Genomic DNA, 25721 nt, shown 5'->3' with positions numbered 1-25721 from the left:
AAGTTGAAATTTCAATAAAACCTTTTTGAAACTAAAATTGACATGCTGTGGAAAATACAACACAGCGTTTCCGCACGGTATTTTCCGCACCATGGGCACAGCGGATTTGGTTTTCCATAGGTGTACATGGTACTGTAAACCTGATGGAAAACTACTACGAATTCGCAGCGGCCGATCCGCTGCGGATCCGCGGCCAATCCGCTGCGGATCCGCAGCCAAATCCGCACTGTGTGCACATGCCCTAACCCTAGTTCTAACCCTAACCCTAGTGGAAAAAGAAAAAAATATATATATTTTTTTTATTATTATTGTCCCTACCTATGGGGGTGATAAAGGGGGGGGGTCATTTACTATTTTTTTTATTTTGATCACTGTGATAGGTTATATCGCAGTGATCAAAATATACCTGGAACGAATCTGCCGGCCGGCAGATTCGGCGGGCGCACTGCGCATGCGCCCGCCATTTTAGAAGATGGCGGCGCCCATGGAGAAGACGGACGGATGCCCGGTAAGTATGAGGGGGGGGGGTGTTGTGAACTCTATTTTTGGGCTCCCTCTAGTGGTCACAAGCGGTACTGTGTAGTGTTGTCTTTCTGCAGGTTGCAGCATCAGCTGGTTCGTTATCCTTGGTTGGTTTCCTATTTAGCTCACCTGGATACTCAGTTCCTTGCCTGCTCTCAATGTATTCAGTGCTCTTCAGATTCCTGGTGTCTACCTTGCTCTCAGTCTCTCCAAGACAAGTTAAGTTTTTGTTTGATCATTTTTTGATTATCAGCGTTCATTATGTTTTTAGTCCAGCTCGCTAAAATGTGATTTCCTCGCTTGCTGGTTGCTCTAGGGGACTGAGTTTCTCCCCCCACACAGTTAGTTGGTGTGGGGGTTCTTGAAATCTCAGAGTGGATATTTTGTAAGGGTTTTTTACTGACCGCATAGATTCCCCTTTTCTATTTTCTGCTAGCTAGTATTAGTGGGCCTCATTTGCTGAATCTGCTTTCACCCCTGTGTATGTGCCTTCCTCTTACCTCACCGTTATTATTTGTTGGGGGCTTCTATATCTTTGGGGATTATTTCTCTGGAGGCAAGAGAGGTCTTTCTTTCTCTCTAGGGGTAGTTAGTTCCTCAGGCTGGCTCGAGACGTCTAGGATTTTTAGGCACGTTCACCGGCTACTTCTAGTGTGTTTGGATAGGTTCAGATTTGCGGTCAGTCCAGTTTGCCACCTCCCTAGAGCTTGTCCTATGTTTGTTACTTAGCTGGAGTAATTTGTGATCCTCAACCACTAAGGATCATAACAGTATAGCAGGCCAAAAAGTGTTTAATGCATCGCAGAAGTGGGATAAAAAGAAGACCTGAGTACATTTTTTTTTTTCCTTCCGCTTTTCCTTTGCTGCAGTCTGTTTAGCTTCTTTCAACCCCTTGAACTCTGGGTGGTTTTGAGCTCAGCTGCAGACATGAATGTTCAGACTCTGACTTCTAGTGTGGATCATCTTACTGCACGGGTGCAAAGTATTCAGGATTTTGTTATTCGTAGCCCTATGTCAGAACCAAAGATACCCATTCCTGAGTTGTTTTCTGGAGATAGATCTAGGTTTCAAAATTTTGAGAATAATTATAAGTTATTTCTATCTCTGAGACCTCGTTCCTCTGGTGATTCCGCTCAGCAAGTTAAAATTGTTGTCTCCTTGTTGCGTGGCGACCCTCAATATTGGGCCTTCTCTCTGGCGCCAGGAGATCCTGCATTGCTTAATGTAGATGCATTTTTTCTGGCTCTTGGACTGCTTTATGAGGAGCCTAATCTTGAGAATCAGGCAGAAAAAGCGTTGCTGGCTATTTCTCAAGGTCAGGATGAAGCAGAGGTGTATTGTCAAAAATTTCGGAAATGGTCAGTGCTTACTCAATGGAATGAGTGTGCCCTGGCTGCAAATTTCAGAGAAGGTCTTTCTGAGGCCGTTAAGAATGTTATGGTGGGGTTTCCCACCCCTACAAGTCTGAGTGATTCTATGGCTTTAGCCATTCAGGTTGATCGGCGTTTGCGGGAGCGCAAATCTGCTCATCCTTTGGCGGTATTTTCTGGTCAGAGACCTGAGTCTATGCAATGTGACCGAACTCTGACCAGAATTGAGCGACAAAGTCATAGACGTCAAAATGGGTTGTGCTTTTACTGTGGTGATTCTACTCATGTTATCTCAGCATGCTCTAAACGCTTAAAAAAAAAAAAAAAATCGCTAAACCTGTCACCATTGGTACTATACATCCTAAATTTATTTTGTCTGTTACTTTGATTTGTTCTTTGTCGTCCTACCCGGTTATGGCTTTTGTGGATTCGGGTGCTGCCCTGAATCTGATGGATTTGTCGTTTGCCAGGCGCTGTGGTTTTGTCCTGGAGCCTTTGGAATTTCCTATTCCTCTGAGGGGAATTGATGCTATGCCATTGGCTGAGAATAAGCCTCAGTATTGGACGCAAATGACCATGTGCATGACTCCCGTACATCAGGAGGTGATTCGCTTTCTCGTTCTGCATAATTTGCATGATGTTGTCGTTTTGGGTCTGCCATGGCTGCAAGCTCATAATCCAGTTTTAGATTGGAAAGCTATGTCTGTGTCAAGTTGGGGTTGTCAGGGAATTCATGGCGATACTCCGTTGGTGTCTATTGCTTCTTCCACTCCTTCTGAGGTCCCTGAGTTTTTGTCTGACTACCAGGATGTATTTGATGAGCCCAGGTCCAGTGCCCTGCCCCCTCATAGGGATTGTGACTGTGCTATAAATGTAATTCCTGGTAGTAAATTCCCTAAGGGACGACTTTTTAATTTGTCTATACCAGAGCATGCCGCGATGCGGAGTTATATAAAGGAGTCTTTGGAGAAGGGACATATTCGCACATCCTCTTCCCCTCTTGGTGCAGGATTTTTTTTTGTGGCCAAGAAGGACGGTTCTTTGAGACCTTGTATAGATTATCGTCTTCTGAATAAAGTTACAGTCAAATTTCAGTATCCTTTGCCACTATTGTCTGATTTGTTTGCTCGGATTAAGGGTGCCAGTTGGTTCACCAAGATAGATCTCCGTGGTGCGTATAACCTTGTGCGCATTAAGCAGGGAGATGAATGGAAAACAGCATTTAATACGCCCGAAGGCCATTTTGAGTACTTAGTGATGCCTTTTGGACTCTCTAATGCTCCTTCGGTGTTTCAGTCCTTCATGCATGACATCTTCCGAGAATATCTGGATAAATTTATGATTGTTTATTTGGATGACATTTTGGTCTTTTCTGATGATTGGGAGTCCCATGTGAAGCAGGGCAGGATGGTGTTTCAGGTCCTGCGTGCTAATGCTTTATTTGTGAAGGGCTCAAAATGCCTCTTCGGAGTACAGAAGGTCTCCTTTTTGGGTTTTATTTTTTCTCCTTCTACTGTGGAGATGGACCCAGTCAAGGTCCAGGCTATTCATGACTGGACTCAGCCCACGTCTGTTAAGAGTCTTCAGAAGTTCTTGGGTTTTGCTAATTTTTACCGTCGTTTCATCGCTAATTTTTCTAGCGTGGTTAAACCTTTGACGGATTTGACCAAGAAGGGTTCTGATGTGACTAATTGGTCTCCTGCGGCCGTGGAGGCCTTTCGGGAGCTGAAGCACCGGTTTTCTTCAGCTCCAGTCTTATGTCAGCCAGATGTCTCTCTTCCCTTCCAGGTCGAGGTTGATGCTTCTGAGATTGGAGCAGGGGCTGTCTTGTCGCAGAGAAGCTCTGATGGCTCTGTGATGAAGCCATGTGCTTTCTTTTCAAGAAAGTTTTCGCCTGCCGAGCGGAATTATGATGTTGGTAATCGGGAGTTGTTGGCTATGAAGTGGGCATTTGAGGAGTGGCGACATTGGCTCGAAGGAGCTAAACATCGTGTGGTGGTCTTGACTGATCACAAAAATCTGATTTACCTTGAATCTGCCAAGCGCCTGAATCCTAGACAGGCTCGTTGGTCGTTGTTTTTCTCCCGTTTCAACTTCGTGGTCTCATACCTGCCTGGTTCGAAGAACGTGAAGGCTGATGCTCTTTCTAGGAGTTTTGTGCCTGACTCTCCGGGAGTTTCTGAGCCGGCTGGTATTCTCAGAGAGGGAGTGATTTTGTCTGCCATTTCCCCAGATTTGTGACGAGTGCTGCAGAAATTTCAGGCGGATAGACCTGACCGTTGTCCACCAGAGACTGTTTGTCCCGGATAGATGGACCAGCAGAGTTATTTCCGAGGTTCATTCTTCGGTGTTGGCGGGTCATCCTGGGATTTTTGGTACCAGAGATTTGGTGGCTAGGTCCTTCTGGTGGCCTTCCTTGTCGCGGGATGTGCGGTCCTTTGTGCAGTCTTGTGGGATTTGTGCTCGGGCTAAGCCTTGCTGTTCTCGTGCCAGCGGTTTGCTTTTGCCTTTGCCTGTTCCGAAAAGGCCTTGGACGCACATTTCCATGGATTTTATTTCGGATCTTCCAGTATCTCAGAAAATGTCTGTCATCTGGGTGGTGTGTGATTGTTTTTCCAAGATGGTCCATTTGGTGCCCTTGCCTAAGTTGCCTTCTTCCTCCGATTTGGTTCCTCTATTTTTTCAGAATGTGGTTCGCTTGCACGGCATTCCTGAAAATATTGTGTCTGATAGAGGATCCCAGTTTGTGTCCAGGTTTTGGCGGACTTTTTGTGCTAAGATGGGCATTGATTTTTCTTTTTCGTCGGCCTTCCATCCTCAGACTAATGGCCAAACCGAGCGAACTAATCAGACGTTGGAAACTTATTTGAGATGTTTTGTTTCTGCTGATCAGGATGATTGGGTGACTTTTTTGCCTTTGTCCGAGTTTGCCCTTAATAATCGGGCTAGTTCTGCTACTTTGGTTTCACTTTTCTGCAATTCTGGTTTCCATCCTCGTTTTTCCTCGGGTCAGGTTGAGTCTTCTGACTGTCCTGGGGTGGATTCTGTGGTGGATAGGTTGCAGCAGATTTGGAACCATGTGGTGGACAATTTGAGGTTGTCACAGGAGAAGGCTCAGCGCTTTGCCAACCGCCGCCGCGGTGTGGGTCCCCGACTTCGTGTTGGGGATTTGGTGTGGCTGTCTTCTCGGTATGTTCCTATGAAGGTCTCCTCTCCTAAATTCAAGCCTCGCTTCATCGGTCCTTATAGGATCTTGGAAATCCTTAACCCGGTGTCTTTTCGTTTGGATCTCCCAGCATCGTTTGCCATTCATAATGTGTTCCATAGGTCTTTGTTGCGGAGGTATGTGGTACCTGTGGTTCCTTCTGTTGAGCCTCCTGCTCCGGTGCTGGTCGAGGGCGAATTGGAGTACGTGGTGGAGAAGATTTTGGATTCTCGTATCTCTAGACGGAGGCTTCAGTATTTGGTTAAGTGGAAGGGCTATGGTCAGGAGGATAATTCCTGGGTTGTCGCCTCTGATGTTCATGCGGCCGATTTGGTTCGTGCCTTCCACGCGGCTCATCCTGATCGCCCTGGGGGTCTTGATGAGGGTTCGGTGACCCCTCCTCAAGGGGGGGTACTGTTGTGAACTCTATTTTTGGGCTCCCTCTAGTGGTCACAAGCGGTACTGTGTAGTGTTGTCTTTCTGCAGGTTGCAGCATCAGCTGGTTCGTTATCCTTGGTTGGTTTCCTATTTAGCTCACCTGGATACTCAGTTCCTTGCCTGCTATCAATGTATTCAGTGCTCTTCAGATTCCTTGTGGCTACCTTGCTCCCAGTCTCTCCAAGACAAGCTAAGTTTTTGTTTGATCATTTTTTGATTATCAGCGTTATGTTTTTAGTCCAGCTCGCTAAAATGTGATTTCCTCGCTTGCTGGTTGCTCTAGGGGACTGAGTTTCTCCCCCCACACCGTTAGTTGGTGTGGGGGTTCTTGAAATCTCAGAGTGGATATTTTGTAAGGGTTTTTTACTGACCGCATAGATTCCCCTTTTCTATTTTCTGCTATCTAGTATTAGTGGGCCTCATTTGCTGAATCCGCTTTCACCCCTGTGTATGTGCCTTCCTCTTACCTCACCGTTATTATTTGTTGGGGGCTTCTATATCTTTGGGGATTATTTCTCTGGAGGCAAGAGAGGTCTTTCTTTCTCTCTAGGGGTAGTTAGTTCCTCAGGCTGGCTCGAGACGTCTAGGATTTTTAGGCACGTTCACCGGCTACTTCTAGTGTGTTTGGATAGGTTCAGATTTGCGGTCAGTCCAGTTTGCCACCTCCCTAGAGCTTGTCCTATGTTTGTTACTTAGCTGGAGTAATTTGTGATCCTCAACCACTAAGGATCATAACAGGGGGGGATCTGAGCATGGGGGGTGGATCGGAGGACGGGGGGTGGCATCGGAGCACGGGGGGAGCGGGCAGGAGGACGGGGGAGCGGACAGGACGACTTAGGGGGGCGGACCACATAACGGAGGACTGGGGAGGAGATCGGTGGGTGTGGGGGGGGACAGATTAGGTTTTCCAGCCATGGCCGATGATATTGCAGCATTGGCCATGGCTGGATTGTAATATTTCACCAGTTTTTTAGGTGAAATATTACAAATCGCTCTGATTGGCAGTTTCACTTTCAACAGCCAATCAGAGCGATCGTAGCCACGGGCGGGTGAAGCCACCCCCCCTGGGCTGAAGTACCACTCCCCCTGTCCCTGCAGATCGGGTGAAATTGGAGTTAACCCTTTCACCCGATCTGCAGGGACGCGATCATTCCATGACGCCACATAGGCGTCATGGGTCGGATTGGCACGGGTTTTCATGACGCCTACGTGGCGTCAAAGGTCGGGAAGGGGTTAATATATGGGGCAGCTCCCATCACTGTTTTCTTTCTCGGCCGTATTATACGTGCGAGTGAAATCGCAGCATGCTGCGATTTGCACTGCATATCGGCCGAGACTCACCAATGCAAGTCTATGGGTGCGAGAAAAAAATGGAGAACACACGGACCATCAGTGTGACTTGCGAGGAATACGCACTGGTGTCCTTTGAAAAGCCAGCAATTCATGTGCAGTGTACAGTAATATCACACTGACAGCTTACAATAGAATAGATATATGCACATAGTATAGGTGTGTGTATATATATATATATATATATATATATACTAGCTATTGAACCCGTTCTACGCCCGGGTGGCGAGCATTTATATTGGAATATGGTCTCCATCCTGGTATGTGCTGCTCCCATCCTGTCATATGCTGCTCCATCCTGCGCCCCCATCCTGTCATGTGCTGCTCCACCGTGTCATGTGCTGCTCCATCCTGTGCCCCCATCCTGTCATGTGCTGCTTCACCGTGTCATGTGCTGCTCCATCCTGCATCCCCATCCTGTCATGTGCTGCTCCACCGTGTCATGTGCTGCTCCATCCTGCGCCCCCATCCTGTCATGTGCTGCTCCACCGTGTCATGTGCTGCTCCATCCTGCGCCCCCATCCTGTCATGTGCCACTCCACCGTGTCATGTGCTGCTCCATCCTCATCCCCATCCTGTCATGTGCTCCCATCCTGCGCCCCCATCCTATCACGTGCTGCTCCATCCTGCGCCCCCATCAGTGCGGGCGGCTGTGCTGAGTGCGGGTGGCTGTGCTGAGTGCGGGCGGCTGTATGTGGCTGTGCTGAGTGCGGGCGGCTGTATGTGACGTGGCTGTGCTGGGTGCGGGCGGCTGTGCTGGGTGCGGCAGCTGTGGACGGCTGTGCTGGGTGCGGTGGCTGTGCTGGGTGCAGCGGCTGTGCTGGGTGCAGCGGCTGTGCGTGGCTGTAGGCGGCTGTGCGTGGCTGTGGGAGGCTGTGCTGGGTGCGGCGGCTGTGCGTGGCTGTGGGCGGCTGTGCTGGGTGCGGCGGCTGTGCTGGGTGCGGCGGCTGTCCGTGGCTGTAGGCGGCTGTGCGTGGCTGTGGGCAGCTGTGCGGAGGCTGTGCGTGGCTGTGGCGGCTGTGCGTGGCTGTGCTGGGTGCGGCGGCTGTGCTGGGTGCGGCGGCTGTGCTGGGTGCGGCGGCTGTGCTGGGTGCGGCGGCTGTGGGTGGCTGAGCTGGGTGCAGCGGTTGTGCGTGGCTGTGGGCGGCTGTGCTGGGTGCGGCGGCTGTGGGCGGCTTTGCGTGGCTGTGCTGGGTGCGGCGGCTGTGGGCGGCTGTGCGTGGCTGTGGGCGGCTGTGCTGGGTGCGGCGGCTGTCCGTGGCTGTGGGCGGCTGTGCGTGGCTGTGGGAGGCTGTGCTGGGTGCGGCGGCTGTGCGTGGCTGTAGGCGGCTGTGGCGGCTGTGCATGGCTGTGCTGGGTGCGGCGGATGTGCTGGGTGCGGCGGCTGTGCTGGGTGCGGCGGCTGTGCTGGGTGCGGCGGCTGTGGGCTGTGCGTGGCTGTGGGCGGCTGTGCTGGGTGCGGCGGCTGTGCGTTGCTATGGGTGGCTGTACGTGGCTGTGGGCGGCTGTGCTGAGTGCGGCGGCTGTGCGTGGCTGTGGTCGGCTGTGCTGGGTGCGGCTGTGCGTGGCTGTGGGCGGCTGTGCGTGGCTGGGCGGCTGTGCGTGGCTGTGGGTGGCTGTGCTGGGTGCGGCGGCTGTGGTCGGCTGTGCTGGGTGCGGCGGCTGTGCGTGGCTGTGGGCGGCTGTGCGTGGCTGTGGGCGGCTGTGCTGGGTGCGGCGGCTGTGCGTGGCTGTGGTCGGCTGTGCTGGGTGCGGCGGCTGTGCGTTGCTATGGGTGGCTGTACGTGGCTGTGGGCGGCTGTGCTGGGTGCGGCGGCTGTGCGTGGCTGTGGGCGGCTGTGCTGGGTGCGGCGGCTGTGCTGGGTGCGGCGGCTGTGCGTTGCTATGGGTGGCTGTACGTGGCTGTGGGCGGCTGTGCTGGGTGCGGCGGCTGTGCGTGGCTGTGGTCGGCTGTGCTGGGTGCGGCTGTGCGTGGCTGTGGGCGGCTGTGCGTGGCTGTGGGCGGCTGTGCTGGGTGCGGCGGCTGTGGTCGGCTGTGCTGGGTGCGGCGGCTGTGGGCGGCTGTGCGTGGCTGTGGGCGGCTGTGCTGGGTGCGGCGGCTGTGCGTGGCTGTGGTCGGCTGTGCTGGGTGCGGCGGCTGTGCGTGGCTATGGGTGGCTGTGCGTGGCTGTGGGCAGCTGTGCTGGGTGCGGCGGCTGTGCGTGGCTGTGGGCGCCTGTGCGTGGCTGTGGGCGGCTATGGTCGGCTGTGCTGGGTGCGGCGGCTGTGCGTTGCTGTGGGCGGCTGTGCGTGGCTGTGCTGGGCGCGGCGGCTGTGCTGGGTGCGGCCATTTTCTTGGTCCTGCTCCCGAAGTCGGCGCCTGCGCAGTCCGCGCTTTCCGGCGCCATTTTCTTGAAGACACTGCAATGTGTCTTCAAGAAAATGGCGCCGGAAAGCGCGGACTGCGCAGGCGCCGATTCCGGGAGCAGGGGGACAGTCACGGCCCGGAAGCGCGTCGGTGGAACGGGTCAGGTAAGTATACTCACCCTCCGCCTCCTGGCTCGTCCCTGCTTGTCCGGTGGAGATCGCGGTGTGCGTTCAGCGCTTACGCATACCGCGATCTCCTGGGAGCGTCGCTCTGTGCGGTCCAGACTGCGCCGGCGCTTGCGCTTGCGCAGTCTATAGAGGCTTCGGACAGAGTGACGCTCCCAGCGTTATATTATAGAATATATATATATATATATACACACACACACACACACACACACACACACACACACACAGTGCCTACAAGTAGTATTCAACCCCCTGCAGATTTAGCAGGTTTACACATTTGGAATTAACTTGGCATTGTGACATTTGGACTGTAGATCAGCCTGGAAGTGTGAAATGCACTGCAGCAAAAAAGAATGTTATTTCTTTGTTTATTTTTATTTTTTTTTTTTTGTTTCAATGAGTTTTATTATGTTTTTAACAATAAACAGATCAGGAATAGTTTACCCACGCAGGGGATGATTACATATTTGTAAGACAATCAACTATAAAATCCTGAGATAAACCAATTTTTTACATATAAAGACAGGACAAAAACAGGGTGGGAGACACAATAGGGATGGGGGTGTTACCAAACCACTTTATGGCATTATGAAAAATTTCAGCAGACATTGACCACTTAAACACGTTAGTATATATCACTGTGAGGAAATATAAATAAAATTGAACGTGTACGTTAAAATCTTGATAGATCTTGGGTGGAAGAGGGGGTTAGATAAAACGGCGAGTTTCAAATAGAACAAAGGAAGAACTTCCAAGTTCCACAAAAGAAAGAGGCATTATGGAGAGAGTACTAACGCCTGAGATAAGCAAGCGTTGGAGTCCAGGTCCAGCCAAGGTGACCATGTCCGAAAGAATGTATTCCAACTGTCTGTTCTAGTCGCTTGAATACGTTCGTATAGCATTATTGCATTCATTCTGTCTTTGACCGAAGATATAGAAAGCGATGAAGTCTTCCACTTTGATGCTATATGTATCTTAGTTGCCATGCATAGTAGATTAAGCAGTTTATGTGAATACTTCGAGAAACCAGGATGTTTAGAACCCAATAAGAAAACAATCGGGTCAAGATGGAGAATTCTATTAAACATTTTCTCTGCTATGGCTTTTACTTCCTGCCAAAGCGTCAGGACTAGGGGACAGTTCCACCAGATATGTTTCATATCACCTGGGACATTACAACCTCTAAAACACATATCAGATAAATGAGGATAAATGACCTTGAGTCTAGTAGGTACCAAATATGTCCTCTGAAGGACTTTGATCGAAGATTCCACCAACGAAACCTGGTGGCTACCCCTGGAGATGTTGTCACAACATCTGTGCCAATCCTCCAAGGACATAGTAAATCCCAGGTCTTTTTCCCATTGTTTCATATACTTTAATTTCTCATTATCATGTGTAGCATTAATTGTAGAGTATAGTAAAGAAATTGTCCCCCTACCCAAGGGGTCAGAGAGACACTTCTGTTCGAAGCCAGACAAGGGGAAGGTAGCTTTATTCACTACATTTTGTTTGGCAAAATTAAAAATTTGGTTCAAACGGAAGGCCTCTCGAACTGGGGGATTATATTTTTGAATGAATTCTTGTATAGTTAACAATGTATTGAATGGGGTACACAAATGTCTCAACGTAGTCATACCATTTAGTATCCACCAAGAGTAAGGGCGGAGGTCCAAACCTGGTCTGAACATTGGATTGTTAAATAAGTATTGTAGTGGTGTAGATTTAGATTGGAGCCCAAGTTTGAATCTCTCTTTACGCCAAAGAATTAGTGATTGAGCGGCAAAAGGTGTTTTGATAGAAATGTCATGTGGCAGTTTCTCTGTGGTCCACAGTAAACCTGACAGAGAATAGGGTTTTAACAGGTAAGATTCCAAATGGACCCATCTTGGTTTATTACTGGTTGAGCAGACACTGGTTAATTGAGCAATTTGAGCAGCTTTAAAATAGGCCATAAAATTAGGTAAGGACAAACCACCTTTCTTTCTGTGCACAAACATCATTTTTTGCTTAATTCTAGGTTTTTTCCCCTGCCAAATGAATTTTGAAATAATAGAATGTATTTCCTGGAACATCTTTAAGGGTACTGAAATGGGAAGGGAGCGAAACAAATATAAAAACCGGGGGAGAGACACCATTTTAATGGCATTCAATCTTCCAAGCCAAGACAATGGCATTGTAGACCATCTGGCCACATCCCTCCGGAGATTCTGAATTAGTGGAACATAGTTCCATTTATAAAGCGATGACTTATTGGTGGTAAGGTTTATTCCCAAGTATGTCAGGAAGTGTTCTCTTTTGGTGAATCCAAATTGGGTGATTAGACTTGACTGTATCTCTTCAGGGGTATTTATGAATAAAGCTTCAGACTTTTCGATATTAATTTTAAGGCCCGAGACCAACTCAAACTCACGGAGTGTCGAAAACAGATTGGGGAGGGTAGTGTAAAGGTTAGTGATGGTCAGTAAGAGGTCGTCAGCAAAGAGACTAACCTTATATTGGTTACCAAGGCCTGGAGGGCCTAATATGTTAGGGTGACTTCTAATGGCTTCAGCTAAAGGTTCCATCGCTAAAGCAAATAATGCTGGTGATAGGGGGCAACCTTGTCTAGATCCTCTCCCAATATTAATCGGAAGAGGTTGTATTGAGGGTAATTTGAGGTATGCAGTCGGATTATCATACAACAGGTGAAGACTAGAAAGTAGAGTCTGGGGGATACCAAATTTGGGGAGGATCGTGAAGAGGTAAGTCCAGGATAGGGAATCAAAGGCCTTTTCAATATCTAATGATAATAGTAAGGTCGATTTTTGCGAGTTATGAGCAGAGTGGATAATATTTAAGTTTCTTCTTATGTTGTCAGGACCTTGCCTCAAGGGTATAAAACCCACCTGGTCTCCATGTATTAGTGAGGGAAGTATTTTGTTGAATCTGTCAGCAATAATTGACGTGAATATTTTGAGGTCCACATTTAGAAGTGAAATGGGCCGGTAGTTTTTAGTTAATAGATGGTCCTTATTCGGTTTGGGGATCACAGCCACTTGCGCAAAATAAAATTCAGGGGGCATCTGGGATCCAGATAGAAGAGCGTTACAGAAATTTTTTATGTGTGGCGTAAGTGCATCCTGGAACTTTTTGTAGTAGAGGGTTGTGAGGCCATCGGGGCCGGGTGCCTTACCCGTTTTCAAATTTTTTATTGTGAGTTTTATTTCCTCATCTGTTATATTAGCTTGAAGTTGTTGAGATGTGGATTCATTAATTTTTGGAAGTGTTAAGTTTTGTAGAAAGGACTGCAAAAGATGGGGGGGAGGAGATTGCGGGGAAGAGTAAAGTTTTTGATAGTAATCATGAAATTCTTTGTAGATAATTTCGGGGTGAGCCGACACTCGGCCTTTAGAATCTTTAATTGATGGAACCGTATTTAGCAATTCTTTTATTCTTAACTGGCGCGCCAACATTTTACTCGGTTTATTTGCTTGTCTATAAAAAGTGGCCTTGGTCCAGGTTAATGCCCTCTCTGTTCTATTAGTAAGTGTGGCATCTAGTTGCAATTTAGTACTTTGTATCTGTTTAATTAGATAACGTGAAGTAGATATTTGGTTTGCTTGTTCTAGTTTCAACAGCCTAGCCTCTAATTTATTTTGAAGTTCAGATCTATTCTTTTTTTTATTGGCGGCCAGTTTTATAAAGGATCCCGTAATAAATTTTTTATGGGCCAGCCATACGTTTCCAGGAGACGAGTCCTCGGTAACATTAGTTTGGAAATAGAACTTTAATTCTTCTTTAATTTGGGTGGTGGTTACAGGATCTGTGATAAGGGATTCATTTAGACGCCATCTAAACAGACGCGATGTCGCAATATTAAAATTAAACACAGAGAATACGACGTCATGGTCAGACCACGAGGACGGAATATGGCGGGAAAATAGAGTGGATGGCAGTGAATGTGCTGTGGTCAAGTGCAGGTCGATTCTTGAATATGTCTTGTGCACAGATGAGAAGTAAGTATAGCCTCTTGCTGAGCCATTGGTTTCCCTCCATGTGTCTACCAGTCTATTCTCGTTCAACAAATGCACAATTTTTTTCCTATCTGATTTGGATATATCGAATCTTCTCAAAGCGCTACTGTCTAGGAGCGGGTTCAAAGTGAGATTAAAATCCCCACACCATATCAAGTGAAGGTAGGGAATAGTAGATATTTTGGACAGGATAAGTTTTAATACTAAAGTTTGAGTATTGGCGGGGAGATAGTTATTTATTATGCAAATATTTTGACCTTGCAGAGTACCATGAATAATTATAAACCTACCCTCCGAATCTGAATATGTGTTCTCAACCTGGAGTGGGAGACTGTTTCTGATAAATATGGCCACTCCTCTAGTTTTCCGATCCCAAGAAGCTAAATGAAAACGCGTATAGTGAGAATCAAAGTATTTGGGGGCTGAGGACTTGGAGAAATGAGTTTCCTGTAGACATATGATATCGGGTTTCTGCTTGTGATAATCTATAAAGGCTTTTCTACGTTTCATGGGGGAGTTAAACCCCCTTACGTTATGGGAAAGAACTCTACACATGACAACACAGCCAACAACTGCTAGGGAACAAAGTGACCTGGGATTTCAAATTAAACTTCTTGATAACAGACCATGGTCTATATGGGCAATATCGGTATGAAGAGCCATTTCTGTGGAGACACAGTGGGAAGGAGACATAACAGGGGGAAACAGTGACAACTAACAAAAAGAACACCAGTAAATGGGCCCAAAACCCAAATTGTATGGTGATTCGGATCACCATATTAACGGGGGATCCAGATATCTCCAAAAGTGAGCAGCATGTAAAGTACCCGACAACCCAACCCGTATATGAAAATGCCCTTATAAGTGAGGGGAAGGGGAGTAGAGAGAGGGGGAGAAGAAAAAAGAAAAAAAAAAAGAAAAAAAAAAAAAAAAAAAAAAAAAGGGGGGGGGAAGGGGGGGGAGGGGGGGGAAAGGGGGGGAGGGGGAAAGAGGGGGGGGGGAAGAGGGGGGGGGAAAGGGGGGGAGGGGGGGGAAAGGGGGGGAGGGGGGGAGGGGGGGGGAAAGAGGGGGGAGGGGGGGGAAAGAGGGGGGAGGGGGGGGAAGGGGAGGGGAGGGAGGGGGAAAAGGGGGGGTAGGGGGGTAGGGGAGGAAGGGGGGAAGGGGAAAGAGGGGGGGAAGGGGAGGAGGGGGGGGAGGGAGGGGGGTAGGGGAGGAGGGGGGAGGGGAAGAGGGGGGGAGGGGAGGAGGGTAGTAAAGTAAGAGAGGGGTGTAACATTAGGGCATATATTATTTAGCTCGGAATCTAACATGAGAACAACTTCTTAAGGGAAACATATCACTTCGTAGAGGCTATGCTCTACAGCCTTATAGAAAGAACATAAACCTTATATTTTGAAACTGTACAAATAACATTCTGACAAAGATGCCAACAATTTTGAGAGAAAATCTCCTGATCGCCATTTTAAGTGCGGTCAAGTAACCCGGGAATTCTGGCTCCTGGTTCTTGGGGCATTAATCCAGTCTTTAGTTGGACGTGGTCTCCGTTGTGGTTGAGGTGGTGCAGCTTCAAGGAGAGGAACTCCAGCGCGTTCAAGCACTTTTCTGCCATCTTCTAAGGAACGGCAGATGAAGAGTTCATTGTTGTGAGAAAATGAAAGAGCGAAGGGGAACCCCCATTTATATTTTATCTGCAAAGCCTGAAGCGCTGTTGTGACAGGCCTGAGGGCTCTTCTCCTAGCTAGTGTAGATGGAGAGAGATCAGCATACAGTCTCACCGAGTCCGGCAGGCCCGGTAGGGAAGCTAAGTCCCTTGTAGCAGCCAGTATAAGGTCTCTAGATTCTTCGTAATGCATCTTTAGAACAACATCTCTAGGAAAATCTAAGGTGCGAGGTTTGCCCAGAGCCCTATGTATTCTTGTGATGTGTAATAGGTTTGGGTCTATGTCAGGCAGTAATGCTTTAAACAATGCAGAGGCAGTATCCTTTAATGTTGAAATCGATTCAGGGAGACCACGAATTCGAATATTACTTCTGCGGGACCTATTTTCGTAGTCCTCACATTTTAATTCTAGGTCTGTAATTCGGTCAGCCTGGTGCTTAATAGTATCTTTGTCTTCCTCTAATGCCTCTGCAGTGGCATCCATTTTATCTTCCAGGGCTGAGGTACGCTGGGCTATGTCCTGCAGCTGCAAAGTAACAGTCTGCATGGCTGTGGTGAGCTCAGCCCTGAAAGTCTGTTGAAGTGTCTTTACTAAAGCGGCCGTGGGGATAACATCACCTGCAGCCATTACCAATTCCTCAGGGCTGGCCCCGACATCATGTGGTGGGGAAGGAGCCGACATGGAAGAAGTTGCGGCGGCCATCTTGCCCACTCCGCCTCCAGTCAGAAAGTCGGCTATTGTGCGGCTTACCGGCTGTTTTGCAGAGCCTTTCTTTGGCATATCAGGCCGGGCCGGACTCCGAAGCGATAGCGGTAAGTTCCCAGTGAGAGCAGGGAGATTCCGGCGCTCTATGGGGTCTCGTCGGTAGATCGGGTCACGGAGCTCAGCAGAGCATGTCTGGCTCCGTCAGAGTCCACGCATGCGCCATTTTTTTTTTTTTTTTTTTTAATTGTGAAAAGTTTTTTCAGAGGGTCATTTATTATTCAACCCCTCAACCCCCTAGAATTCTTTTTGGTTCCCCTAAAGTATTAAGAAGTAGTTCAGGCACAAAGAACAATGAGCTTCACATGTTTGGATTAATTATCTCTTTTTCCAGCCTTTTCTGACTATTTAAGACCCTCCCCAAACTTGTGAACAGCACTCATACATGGTCAACATGGGAAAGACAAAGGAGCATTCCAAGGCCATCAGAGACAAGATCGTGGAGGGTCACAAGGCTGGCAAGGGGTACAAAACCCTTTCCAAGGAGTTGGGCCTACCTGTCTCCACTGTTGGGAGCATCATCCGGAAGTGGAAGGCTTATGGAACTACTGTTAGCCTTCCATGGCCTGGACAGCCTTTGAAAGTTTCCTCCCTTGCCGAGGCCAGGCTTGTCCGAAGAGTCAAGGCTAACCCAAGGACAACAAGGAAGGAGCTCCGGGAAGATCTCATGGCAGTGGGGACATTGGTTTCAGTCAATACCATAAGTAACGTACTCCACCGCAATGGTCTCCGTTCCAGACGAGCCCGTAAGGTACCTTTACTTTCAAAGCGTCATGTCAAGGCTCGTCTACAGTTTGCTCATGATCACTTGGAGGACTCTGAGACTGACTGGTTCAAGGTTCTCTGGTCTGATGAGACCAAGATCAAGATCTTTGGTGCCAACCACACACGTGACGTTTGGAGACTGGATGGCACTGCATACGACCCCAAGAATACCATCCCTACAGTCAAGCATGGTGGTGGCAGCATCATGCTGTGGGGCTGTTTCTCAGCCAAGGGGCCTGGCCATCTGGTCCGCATCCATGGGAAGATGGATAGCACGGCCTACCTGGAGATTTTGGCCAAGAACCTCCGCTCCTCCATCAAGGATCTTAAGATGGGTCGTCATTTCATCTTCCAACAAGACAACGACCCAAAGCACACAGCCAAGAAAACCAAGGCCTGGTTCAAGAGGCAAAAAATCAAGGTGTTGCAGTGGCCTAGTCAGTCTCCTGACCTTAACCCAATTGAAAACTTGTGGAAGGAGCTCAAGATTAAAGTCCACATGAGACACCCAAAGAACCTAGATAACTTGGAGAAGATCTACATGGAGGAGTGGGCCAAGATAACTCCAGAGACCTGTGCCGGCCTGATCAGGTCTTATAAAAGACGATTATTAGCTGTAATTGCAAACAAAGGTTGTTCCACAAAATATTAAACCTAGGGGTTGAAGAATAATTGACCCACACTTTTATGTTTAAAATTTATAAAAAATTTAACTGAGCAACAAAACCTTTTGGTTTGTAAGATTTATGCATCTGTTAATAAATCCTGCTCTTGTTTGAAGTTTGAAGGCTCTAACTTATTTGCATCTTATTAAACCTGCTAAATCTGCAGGGGGTTGAATACTACTTTTAGGCACTGTGTGTATATATATATATATATATATATATATATATATATCTCTCTATGTGTGTGTGTGTGTGTGTGTGTGTGTGTGTGTGTGTGTGTGTGTGTGTGTGTGTGTGTGTGTGTGTGTGTGTGTGTGTGTGTGTGTGTCAGTGAATATATCTTTATATTTCATAGACAGATAGATAGCAGACTAGCCGATAATTCAGTTGTCGGCTTCTGTAAAATCATTGCAGAAGCCGACAGGATAGGAGACATGGTTTACATACAGTAAATCACTACAGAAGTTTGATTTATAGATGTCAGTGTCTAATACTGTTAGTACTATGTGTGTGTAAAATTTGGGACCTGTATGTATTCACTAAAAGAATGTTTTCACTGAAAAAACTGACGTGGGCTCCCGCACAATTTTCTCCACCAGAGAGGGAAAGCCAGTGACTGAGGGCAGATATTATTTAGTCCATGAGCCGGGCCAGATATCGGTACCACCCGGAGTGACTAATTTTCTTTGGTATTTTTAGGTAGATGCATGTCTGTAGTTTATTTTTTGATATGATAGCCCTTACATATACGTAGCTTATTAACCCCTTCAGCCCTAGGCCTATTTGTACCCAAGTGCCTAAGCCAATCTGACCTGTGCCACTTCATGGGCTAATAACTTTGGAACGCTTTCACCTATCCAAGCCATTCTGAGATTGTTTTCTCGTGACATATTGTACTTCACGTCAGTGCTAAATGGGAGTCAATATATTTTACCTTTCTATATAAAAAAATGCTAAATATTCGGAAATTTTGGAAAAATCGGCAATTTTTTAACTTTGAAATTCTCTGCTTTTTACAAAAATACTGATACCCCCCATAATAGTTATTAATTTACACTCCCCACATGTTTACTTCATATTGGCATCATTTTGAAAATGAAACCTTATTGTTTTACGACGTAATAGGGCTTATAGTTTTATGCGCAATTTTTCACATTTACAGCAAAACCCACTTTTCAAAGGACCAAGTCACTTCTGAAGTCACTTTAAGGGGCTTACATAACAGAAACCACCCATAAATTACCCCATTTTGCAAACTACACCCCTCAAGCTGTTCAAAACTCATTTTTAAAAACTGTTAACCCTTTAGGTGTTCCACAGGAATTTTAGCAGAATGAAGGCGAAATTTCAAAATTTCATTTTTTTTCCAGATATTACATTGTAATCCAATTTTACCTGCAACCTAGCAAGGGTTAACGGCAAACCCAAACTTGGTTACCCTAATTCTGCAGTTTATAGAAACACCCCACATGTACTCGTAAACTAAAGTATGGGCACACAGCACAGCTCAACACGGAAGGAGCGCTATGTGGTTTTTGGGTGGCGGATTCACTGGATGTAACCAAGTCGAAGAAAAGAAGCATAACTCTGACAGAATTAATGCTACCGATATACAATGTTGGGCAGCGGGGAGAGCCACCCAGGATTGAGACTTCGAATGTTAACACTACCAAGGAGGTCCAGGATTCAAAAACCAAAAACCATATCTGGCTTCTGGCTAGAATGTCAGACCATGAGGATCAGACCACCAGCAGTTGGACTGGGTTCAACATAAAAATCCGCAGCGACATTGTAGTGGCCCAGGACACTGTAAGCTACCTGCCCACTATCAATGCTCCTGCAACAGCCATGTCCACTGTGAATGAAGTCTTGGAGCAAACACATGCCATCATGCAGACCCTGAAGCTTAACAGAATTGTGTGTGTGTTTGATCAAGCACTCTATGCCAAAGCTGCCGAGGTTATCTGGAAACAGGAGAAGTTCAAGAACATTATAATTAGAATGGGTGTCTTCCACACAATCTGTAATCTCCTCTCTATCATAGGGAACAGATTTCAGGATGCAGGCCTTAGAGATCTGTGTGTTGAATCCGGTGTAATCGCTGAAGGATCAGTGTCTGGAGTGATGGACGGCCGGAGGTACAACAGAGCAGTGAGACTACACAAGCTGGTCTATGAAGCACTTATGAGGCTTGCATGGAAAAACTTCCTTCCATGGCTAGAAGAAAACCATGCAAGGGACCTTCACCATCTGGATGAAACACTGAAGAACATCACAAACTTTCGCATCAGTGTGTCGCAGGGATCCTTCGAAAAGCTCTTGGATAATGAATCTTGCACACTTACCCTGAAGCTCTTTCAAGTTTATCTTGAGACCCTCAGAAATGAACAACTCTCAGCATTCTGGATGTCATACTTGGACATGGTCGAGACCATGCTGGCCCTGGTTCGAGCTTCAAGAGAAGGCAACTGGATGCTTCACCTAGGAGCAATCCGACAGATGATACCATGGTGTTTTGCCTATGACAAGGTCAACTATGCCCGATACCTAACCTATTACTATGCCACAATGTCTCGGCTGCCCATAGAACACCCAGAGGTCCATGAATACTTCATGCAAGGTGGCTTTTCGGTCCAGATCGGTAGCAAGAATCCTTTTGGACGAATTCCTGTGGACCAGACCATTGAAGAGACAATCAACAAAGACACCCAGACACCAGGGGGCACAAAAGGCTTCAGCCTCAAAGTTGGAGCTGTTTCCAGGTTCTACCTGACATCAGAGTACCGCAGTATGTACTTGAGGCAGCTGAGGGCCCTGGTAGGCCAACAATATACTGACTTCAGCCATTCAGACCTACAGGTGTCTAGGATTAGAAGAGATGAAGCCGATGTCCAATCTTTCGTTCAACTGCTGGAGACAGGTTGGGTGAACCCCTTCAACAAAGAGCATAATGGTGAACTTATCAGTTTGTCAACAGCGACTGTAGCACCACCAGATGTAGCCAAAGACCTTCAAGGGGCATACAGTATAGGAGAGGATGCATATCAAACATTCAAGGATGAGCGTTTGGGTACCGATAAGCCAACTACATTGTTTCATGACAAGATGACGAAGAACAAACTTAAAACGTTCTCTAACATCCAAATGAAGACACGCAGACAAGGTCTTGGCAAGGAGGTAATTTTGAAGGCTGACAGAAACCTATTTGGCCAGATGATACTTGTAGCTGAGAACAGAAAGCTACAAATGAGTGATGTCTTGACTCATCCCCTGGGTCCATTGCCATGGGCACTTGCCAATGGTGATGGGTCTATCCGCAAGACCAACAAGGCTGCCCTCGCAAGGGAGTTGGAGAGGAATGCTCGTCCTGCAGAAGTGATCCCCGAGCCCTCTGCAACCATCATTGATGGGATGAGCCTGGTTCAGAAACTGAAGGGAAACAATGCAACATTTGGCCAGCTAGCAGGCACAGCAATGAGTCGCGCTATCCATGAGGGTGCTAAGAGCAAGCGCATTGATATTGTCTTTGACGTCTACAAGGAGACATCCATCAAAGATACAGAAAGAGTCAACAGATATGAAGGCACAGGGATCCATTTCAAGAACATTCAACATGGGCACAACATCCAGCAGTGGAAAAAGCTTCTAAGTAGTTCCTCCAACAAGGCAAGTCTCATAAAGTTTCTGGTAGAAGAATGGAAGGCGAAACACCACAGGGAGAAGCTTGAGGAGAAGGAGCTGTATGTCACATGTGAGCAGCTCTGCTTTAAGATCACCAAAGAACAGTGGGAAGAGGCTGCTGACCTTAAGTCAAATCAAGAAGAAGCAGACACACGCCTCCTTCTCCATGCTCTTCATGCAGCAGAATCTGGTTACAAGTCGGTCATCATCACTTCGGAGGATACTGATGTCATGGTCCTGTGTCTGGGCATGTGCCACAAAATCCCATCCCACCTGTTCCAGAAATGCGGTACACAGAACCGGACAAGATTCCTGGATATCACCACTCTGAGCCGAACATTGGGAGGCAGCGTATGTGATTCATTGATTGGTATGCATGCATTTACAGGCTGTGACACCGTCAGTGCATTCGCTGGCCGTGGGAAGATGACGACACTCAAGCAGTTGAAGATGAACAAGACATACCAGGATGCCTTTCAGGAAGTTGGTCGTTCATGGGAAGTGTCTACCGAACTTTTTGAGAAGTTACAGGAAATCACCTGCCACATGTACCTGCCAACTACCCAAACAACTGAGGTAAACAGGCTCCGTTATCAGCTGTTCTGTGCCAGACGTGGAGTGGTAGAGTCAAGTCAACTCCCTCCTTGCCAGGACTGCCTTTTCATGCATGCACTGCGTGCAAACTACCAGGCTGCGATCTGGAGGAGAAGTCTGCAGAGCCAGCCATGGGTTGCAAACCCAACAGACTGCGGTTGGATGATAGATAACGACGGAAAGCTTGTTGTCAAGTGGATGCAAGGGGCACCAGCACCAGAAGCTATTATACAGCTACTGTCCTGCAAGTGTGTGCGGTCATGTGAACTTCCTCAGTGTACTTGCCTCAGCAATGGCCTGAAGTGCACAGACATGTGCAGATTACAGACATGCCAGAACAAGGGTACTGAAGACGAGCCAGTAGAACAACAGTCAGATTCAGAGTCCGATGTTGAAGATATTATGGAGTAACATATATATATATATATATATATATATATATATATATATATATATATATATATATATATATATATATATATATGCACATGACATGTTCAGTGTGTATTTACATAACTTGGATTAAATTTTGTTACAAATACTACATCTAGTCACTCCGGGTGGTACCGATATCGTCATATTTGGTTCTTGGCTCATGCTAAAATTCCTGTGGAACACCTAAAGGGTTAACAGTTTTTAAAAATGAGTTTTGAACAGCTTGAGGGGTGTAGTTTGCAAAATGGGGTAATTTATGGGTGGTTTCTGTTATGTAAGCCCCTTAAAGTGACTTCAGAAGTGACTTGGTCCTTTGAAAAGTGGGTTTTGCTGTAAATGTGAAAAATTGCGCATAAAACTATAAGCCCTATTACGTCGTAAAACAATAAGGTTTCATTTTCAAAATGATGCCAATATGAAGTAAACATGTGGGGAGTGTAAATTAATAACTATTATGGGGGGTATCAGTATTTTTGTAAAAAGCAGAGAATTTCAAAGTTAAAAAATTGCCGATTTTTCCAAAATTTCCGAATATTTAGCATTTTTTTATATAGAAAGGTAAAATATATTGACTCCCATTTAGCACTGACGTGAAGTACAATATGTCACGAGAAAACAATCTCAGAATGGCTTGGATAGGTGAAAGCGTTCCAAAGTTATTAGCCCATGAAGTGGCACAGGTCAGATTGGCTTAGGCACTTGGGTACAAATAGGCCTAGGGCTGAAGGGGTTAATAAGCTACGTATATGTAAGGGCTATCATATCAAAAAATAAACTACAGACATGCATCTACCTAAAAATACCAAAGAGAATTAGTCACTCCGCTTGGTACCGATATCGTCAAATTTGGTTCTTGGCTCATGGACTAATTAGCCTAGAGAGGGACCATGGTTATTGCCCCCTCCCCCGGCTAAAAACATCTGCCCCCAGCCACCCCAGAAAAGGCACATCTGTAAGATGTGCCAATTCCGGCACTTAGCCTCTCTTCCCACTGCCCTGTAGCATTGGCAAATGGGGTAATAAGGGGTTAATGTCACCTTGCTATTGTAAGGTGACATTAAGCCTGGCATAGTAATGGAGAGGTGTCAATAAGACACCTATCCATTACTAATCCTATAGTTTGTAAAGGGTTAAATAAACACACATGCAGAATAAAATATTTCAATGAAATGAAAGAACACAAAGTTTTGCCATCTTTATTCTTCTGCCAATCCAAACGATGCCCTCGATCTCCTGTAATAAATAAAAAACCAACAATATGCCAAACCTGTCTGGCGTACAGTCAATCCCACGGCATAATCCATATCTGGGGGATAGAGGCTGCCGTCACACTAGCAGTATTTGGCCAGTATTTTCCATCAGTATTTGTAAGCCAAAACTAGGAGTGGAACAATTAGAGGAAAAGTATAATAGAAACATATGCACCACTTCTGCATTTATCACCCACTCCTGGTTTTGGCTTACAAATACTGATGTAAAATACTGACCAAATACTGATTGTGTGACGGCAGCCATATAGTTTACAACCAGGAGCTGTGCTAATGCGACCGTCAGGGCTGTAAACTACTGGGGAATGAATGAGAAGCTGCCGGCGTCAGCATTAGTGACGTCAGCGCAGCCTCCCAGCCTGACACGAGGTGAACTCTTGAGCGTGGAAAGTGACAGTTCATGTTCCCACGCTGCCGAGTTCATCGCAGGTCAGGTTGGGAAGCTGAGCTGACGTCACTAAAGCAGACGCCGGACAAATGAATCAACGGCTATTCATCTATCTATGAAAAAATTTTTTTTTTATATATATAGATAGATAGATAGATAGATAGATAGATAGAGTGAGTGAGTTATGGCTGAACCACACGAGGTAATTGTAATATATAGAGGACATGATGTTAGAGGCAGCAGACAATCAGTGGCTCTGCCAGAGATGACTAGCTGCAGACAATATCAAACACTGGAAGTAGAGGAGACTCAGCACTGGACCTGGGGAGGGTGATTAGAGAAAAAGTCTCATTTTTTTCCAAATAGACTGTAGCTCGAACTGAACACAGGTTTTCTGAAACTGCTCTGCTAGTTGTATTAGTACCTTGCACATGACCTCTAAATACAGTAGTCCCTCTATATAGTGTCAGACATAGTCTCCTGCTGAACAGCCTTCCAGAGAGCTGTACCACTGACATTCCGGACCAGAGGGAAGACTCCACCATGCATGAGTCTATTCGAGTTTCAGACAAAACAAGAAGGGTAGCAGAATGACCGATAACCATTACTATTGTCTCCAGAGGAGGTAGCTGGCCAGCCCTGGTTTGTATTCCTTGGGAGAATGTATGCAGGACCAGAGCCTTATTCGCATGGGCCTATAATTATAAAAGGAGCTGGGATGCAGTTGGTAGGAGGCAGCTCACGGAATACGGACCTGGACCCTAAATCAGTTTCCTACAAATTAATTTGTCCATCTCTGGGATATACTAAGAAAATAACCTTGTACTTACCCCATCCCCATGTGAACAGCTCTCCAGAACCTGTGAAACCAGATGAGAACATGCCATCAATAAAGAGCTGGTCTCATCATTGTCCAGAGAAACCCGCCACTCCCATGCCTACTGGATAATCCCACAAAATGCTTGCCCTTATGTGTGACGGATGGATGCACTTTACCCAAGCAACTTGAAGAAGTTGCCAGACTAATCCCGTGGGTCACCATCAGCCGCCTACATTCTCGGACGTTCCACCACTAAATGTGGCTTTAGGATGAACCAGCCCTTACGTGTCGCTGCGGCGGTATGACGAGACCCACAGCTGACTTTTGCCGCTTCTATTTCTTGAGGTAAATCAATTAAAGCTGGAAAAGCCTGAATTCCAATAAATTCGCTGTCTTCATCCATGTCACATCCCGGAGGAAAGTCTTCAGAGGAAACCCCTGAAAAAAAGGTATAGTCTAGGCAGTCTAATGTGGCACGGAAAGCGTTAAACATACAGTATACGTATAGCCCTTACGTTCTACTTGTAAAGTCTTTGAAGGAAGCCCGAGCTGTCCAGATTCATTCCATCCCCAGCAATATAAGTCTCCGCTTTCTACGGGAGGAAACATGCTTAGTTTGTTTCTTAACCAGATAGTGGACTTTCAGTAACTTTTCTTGAAGGGGGATCTGTCACCAGCTCAGAAGGTTCCAGTTTTCGCTCTTATTTTATTCCCACTTCTCCCCTGAGTATTCCAGTTAATGTTCTTCTAAAATCTGCCATATGGTCCCAGAGATTTGCACCTTTTTATTTAGTGATACACTTTTATGGTCTTTGCCAAGAGAGGTGTGGCTTACAGGATCCTCTGGGGAGTGGCAGGGCAGCCTAGAGACACGCCCCAGAGGATCTTGTGAGCCACACCTCCCTTGGAAAAGACCATAAAAATTAGAACTACATAAACAGGCTCATATCTCTACAAGTGAATGGCAGATTTTATAAAAACAAAGACTGGCATACTCAGGGAAGAAAAGGGAACAAAATAAGAGCAAAAACTGACCACACCAGCAGGTTATAATACTACTAGTTTAGCTAAGATTATTACCGCTGACAGCGACTGTGTGCCATCCTCCTGCTGCCACCTCACTCATCGTCACCCCATGCAGAGCTTCCACTAGACGAGGTGCTGACACGTCCTCCACATCTCCGTGTCCCAGCTGTCCATGTCTGACAACCAGAGGTCCAATATAAGAATAAGACACAAAATGGTG

General features: G+C 46.7%; 1 protein-coding gene across 2 annotated transcripts in view; it reads right to left on the bottom strand.

Annotated features, from left to right (window-relative positions):
• RCCD1 (RCC1 domain containing 1) overlaps positions 1–25721 on the bottom strand; it is a 41417-nt gene that overhangs the window by 11757 nt on the left and 3939 nt on the right. For both annotated transcript variants that reach the window (XM_077260714.1, XM_077260713.1), the window contains 4 exons: positions 25556–25677; positions 24991–25068; positions 24761–24913; positions 24486–24515 (listed from right to left, as the gene is read on the bottom strand). In XM_077260714.1, coding sequence (XP_077116829.1) covers positions 24486–24515; positions 24761–24913; positions 24991–25068; positions 25556–25677 — 383 coding nt within the window. The remainder of the gene's footprint in view (positions 1–24485; positions 24516–24760; positions 24914–24990; positions 25069–25555; positions 25678–25721) is intronic.

Source organism: Ranitomeya variabilis, chromosome 1 (assembly GCF_051348905.1).
Source record: "Ranitomeya variabilis isolate aRanVar5 chromosome 1, aRanVar5.hap1, whole genome shotgun sequence".
Classification (NCBI taxonomy): Eukaryota; Metazoa; Chordata; class Amphibia; order Anura; family Dendrobatidae; genus Ranitomeya; species Ranitomeya variabilis.
The sequence above is the reverse complement of the archived record's forward strand: the minus strand, read 5'-3'. Positions and strand labels throughout refer to the sequence as shown.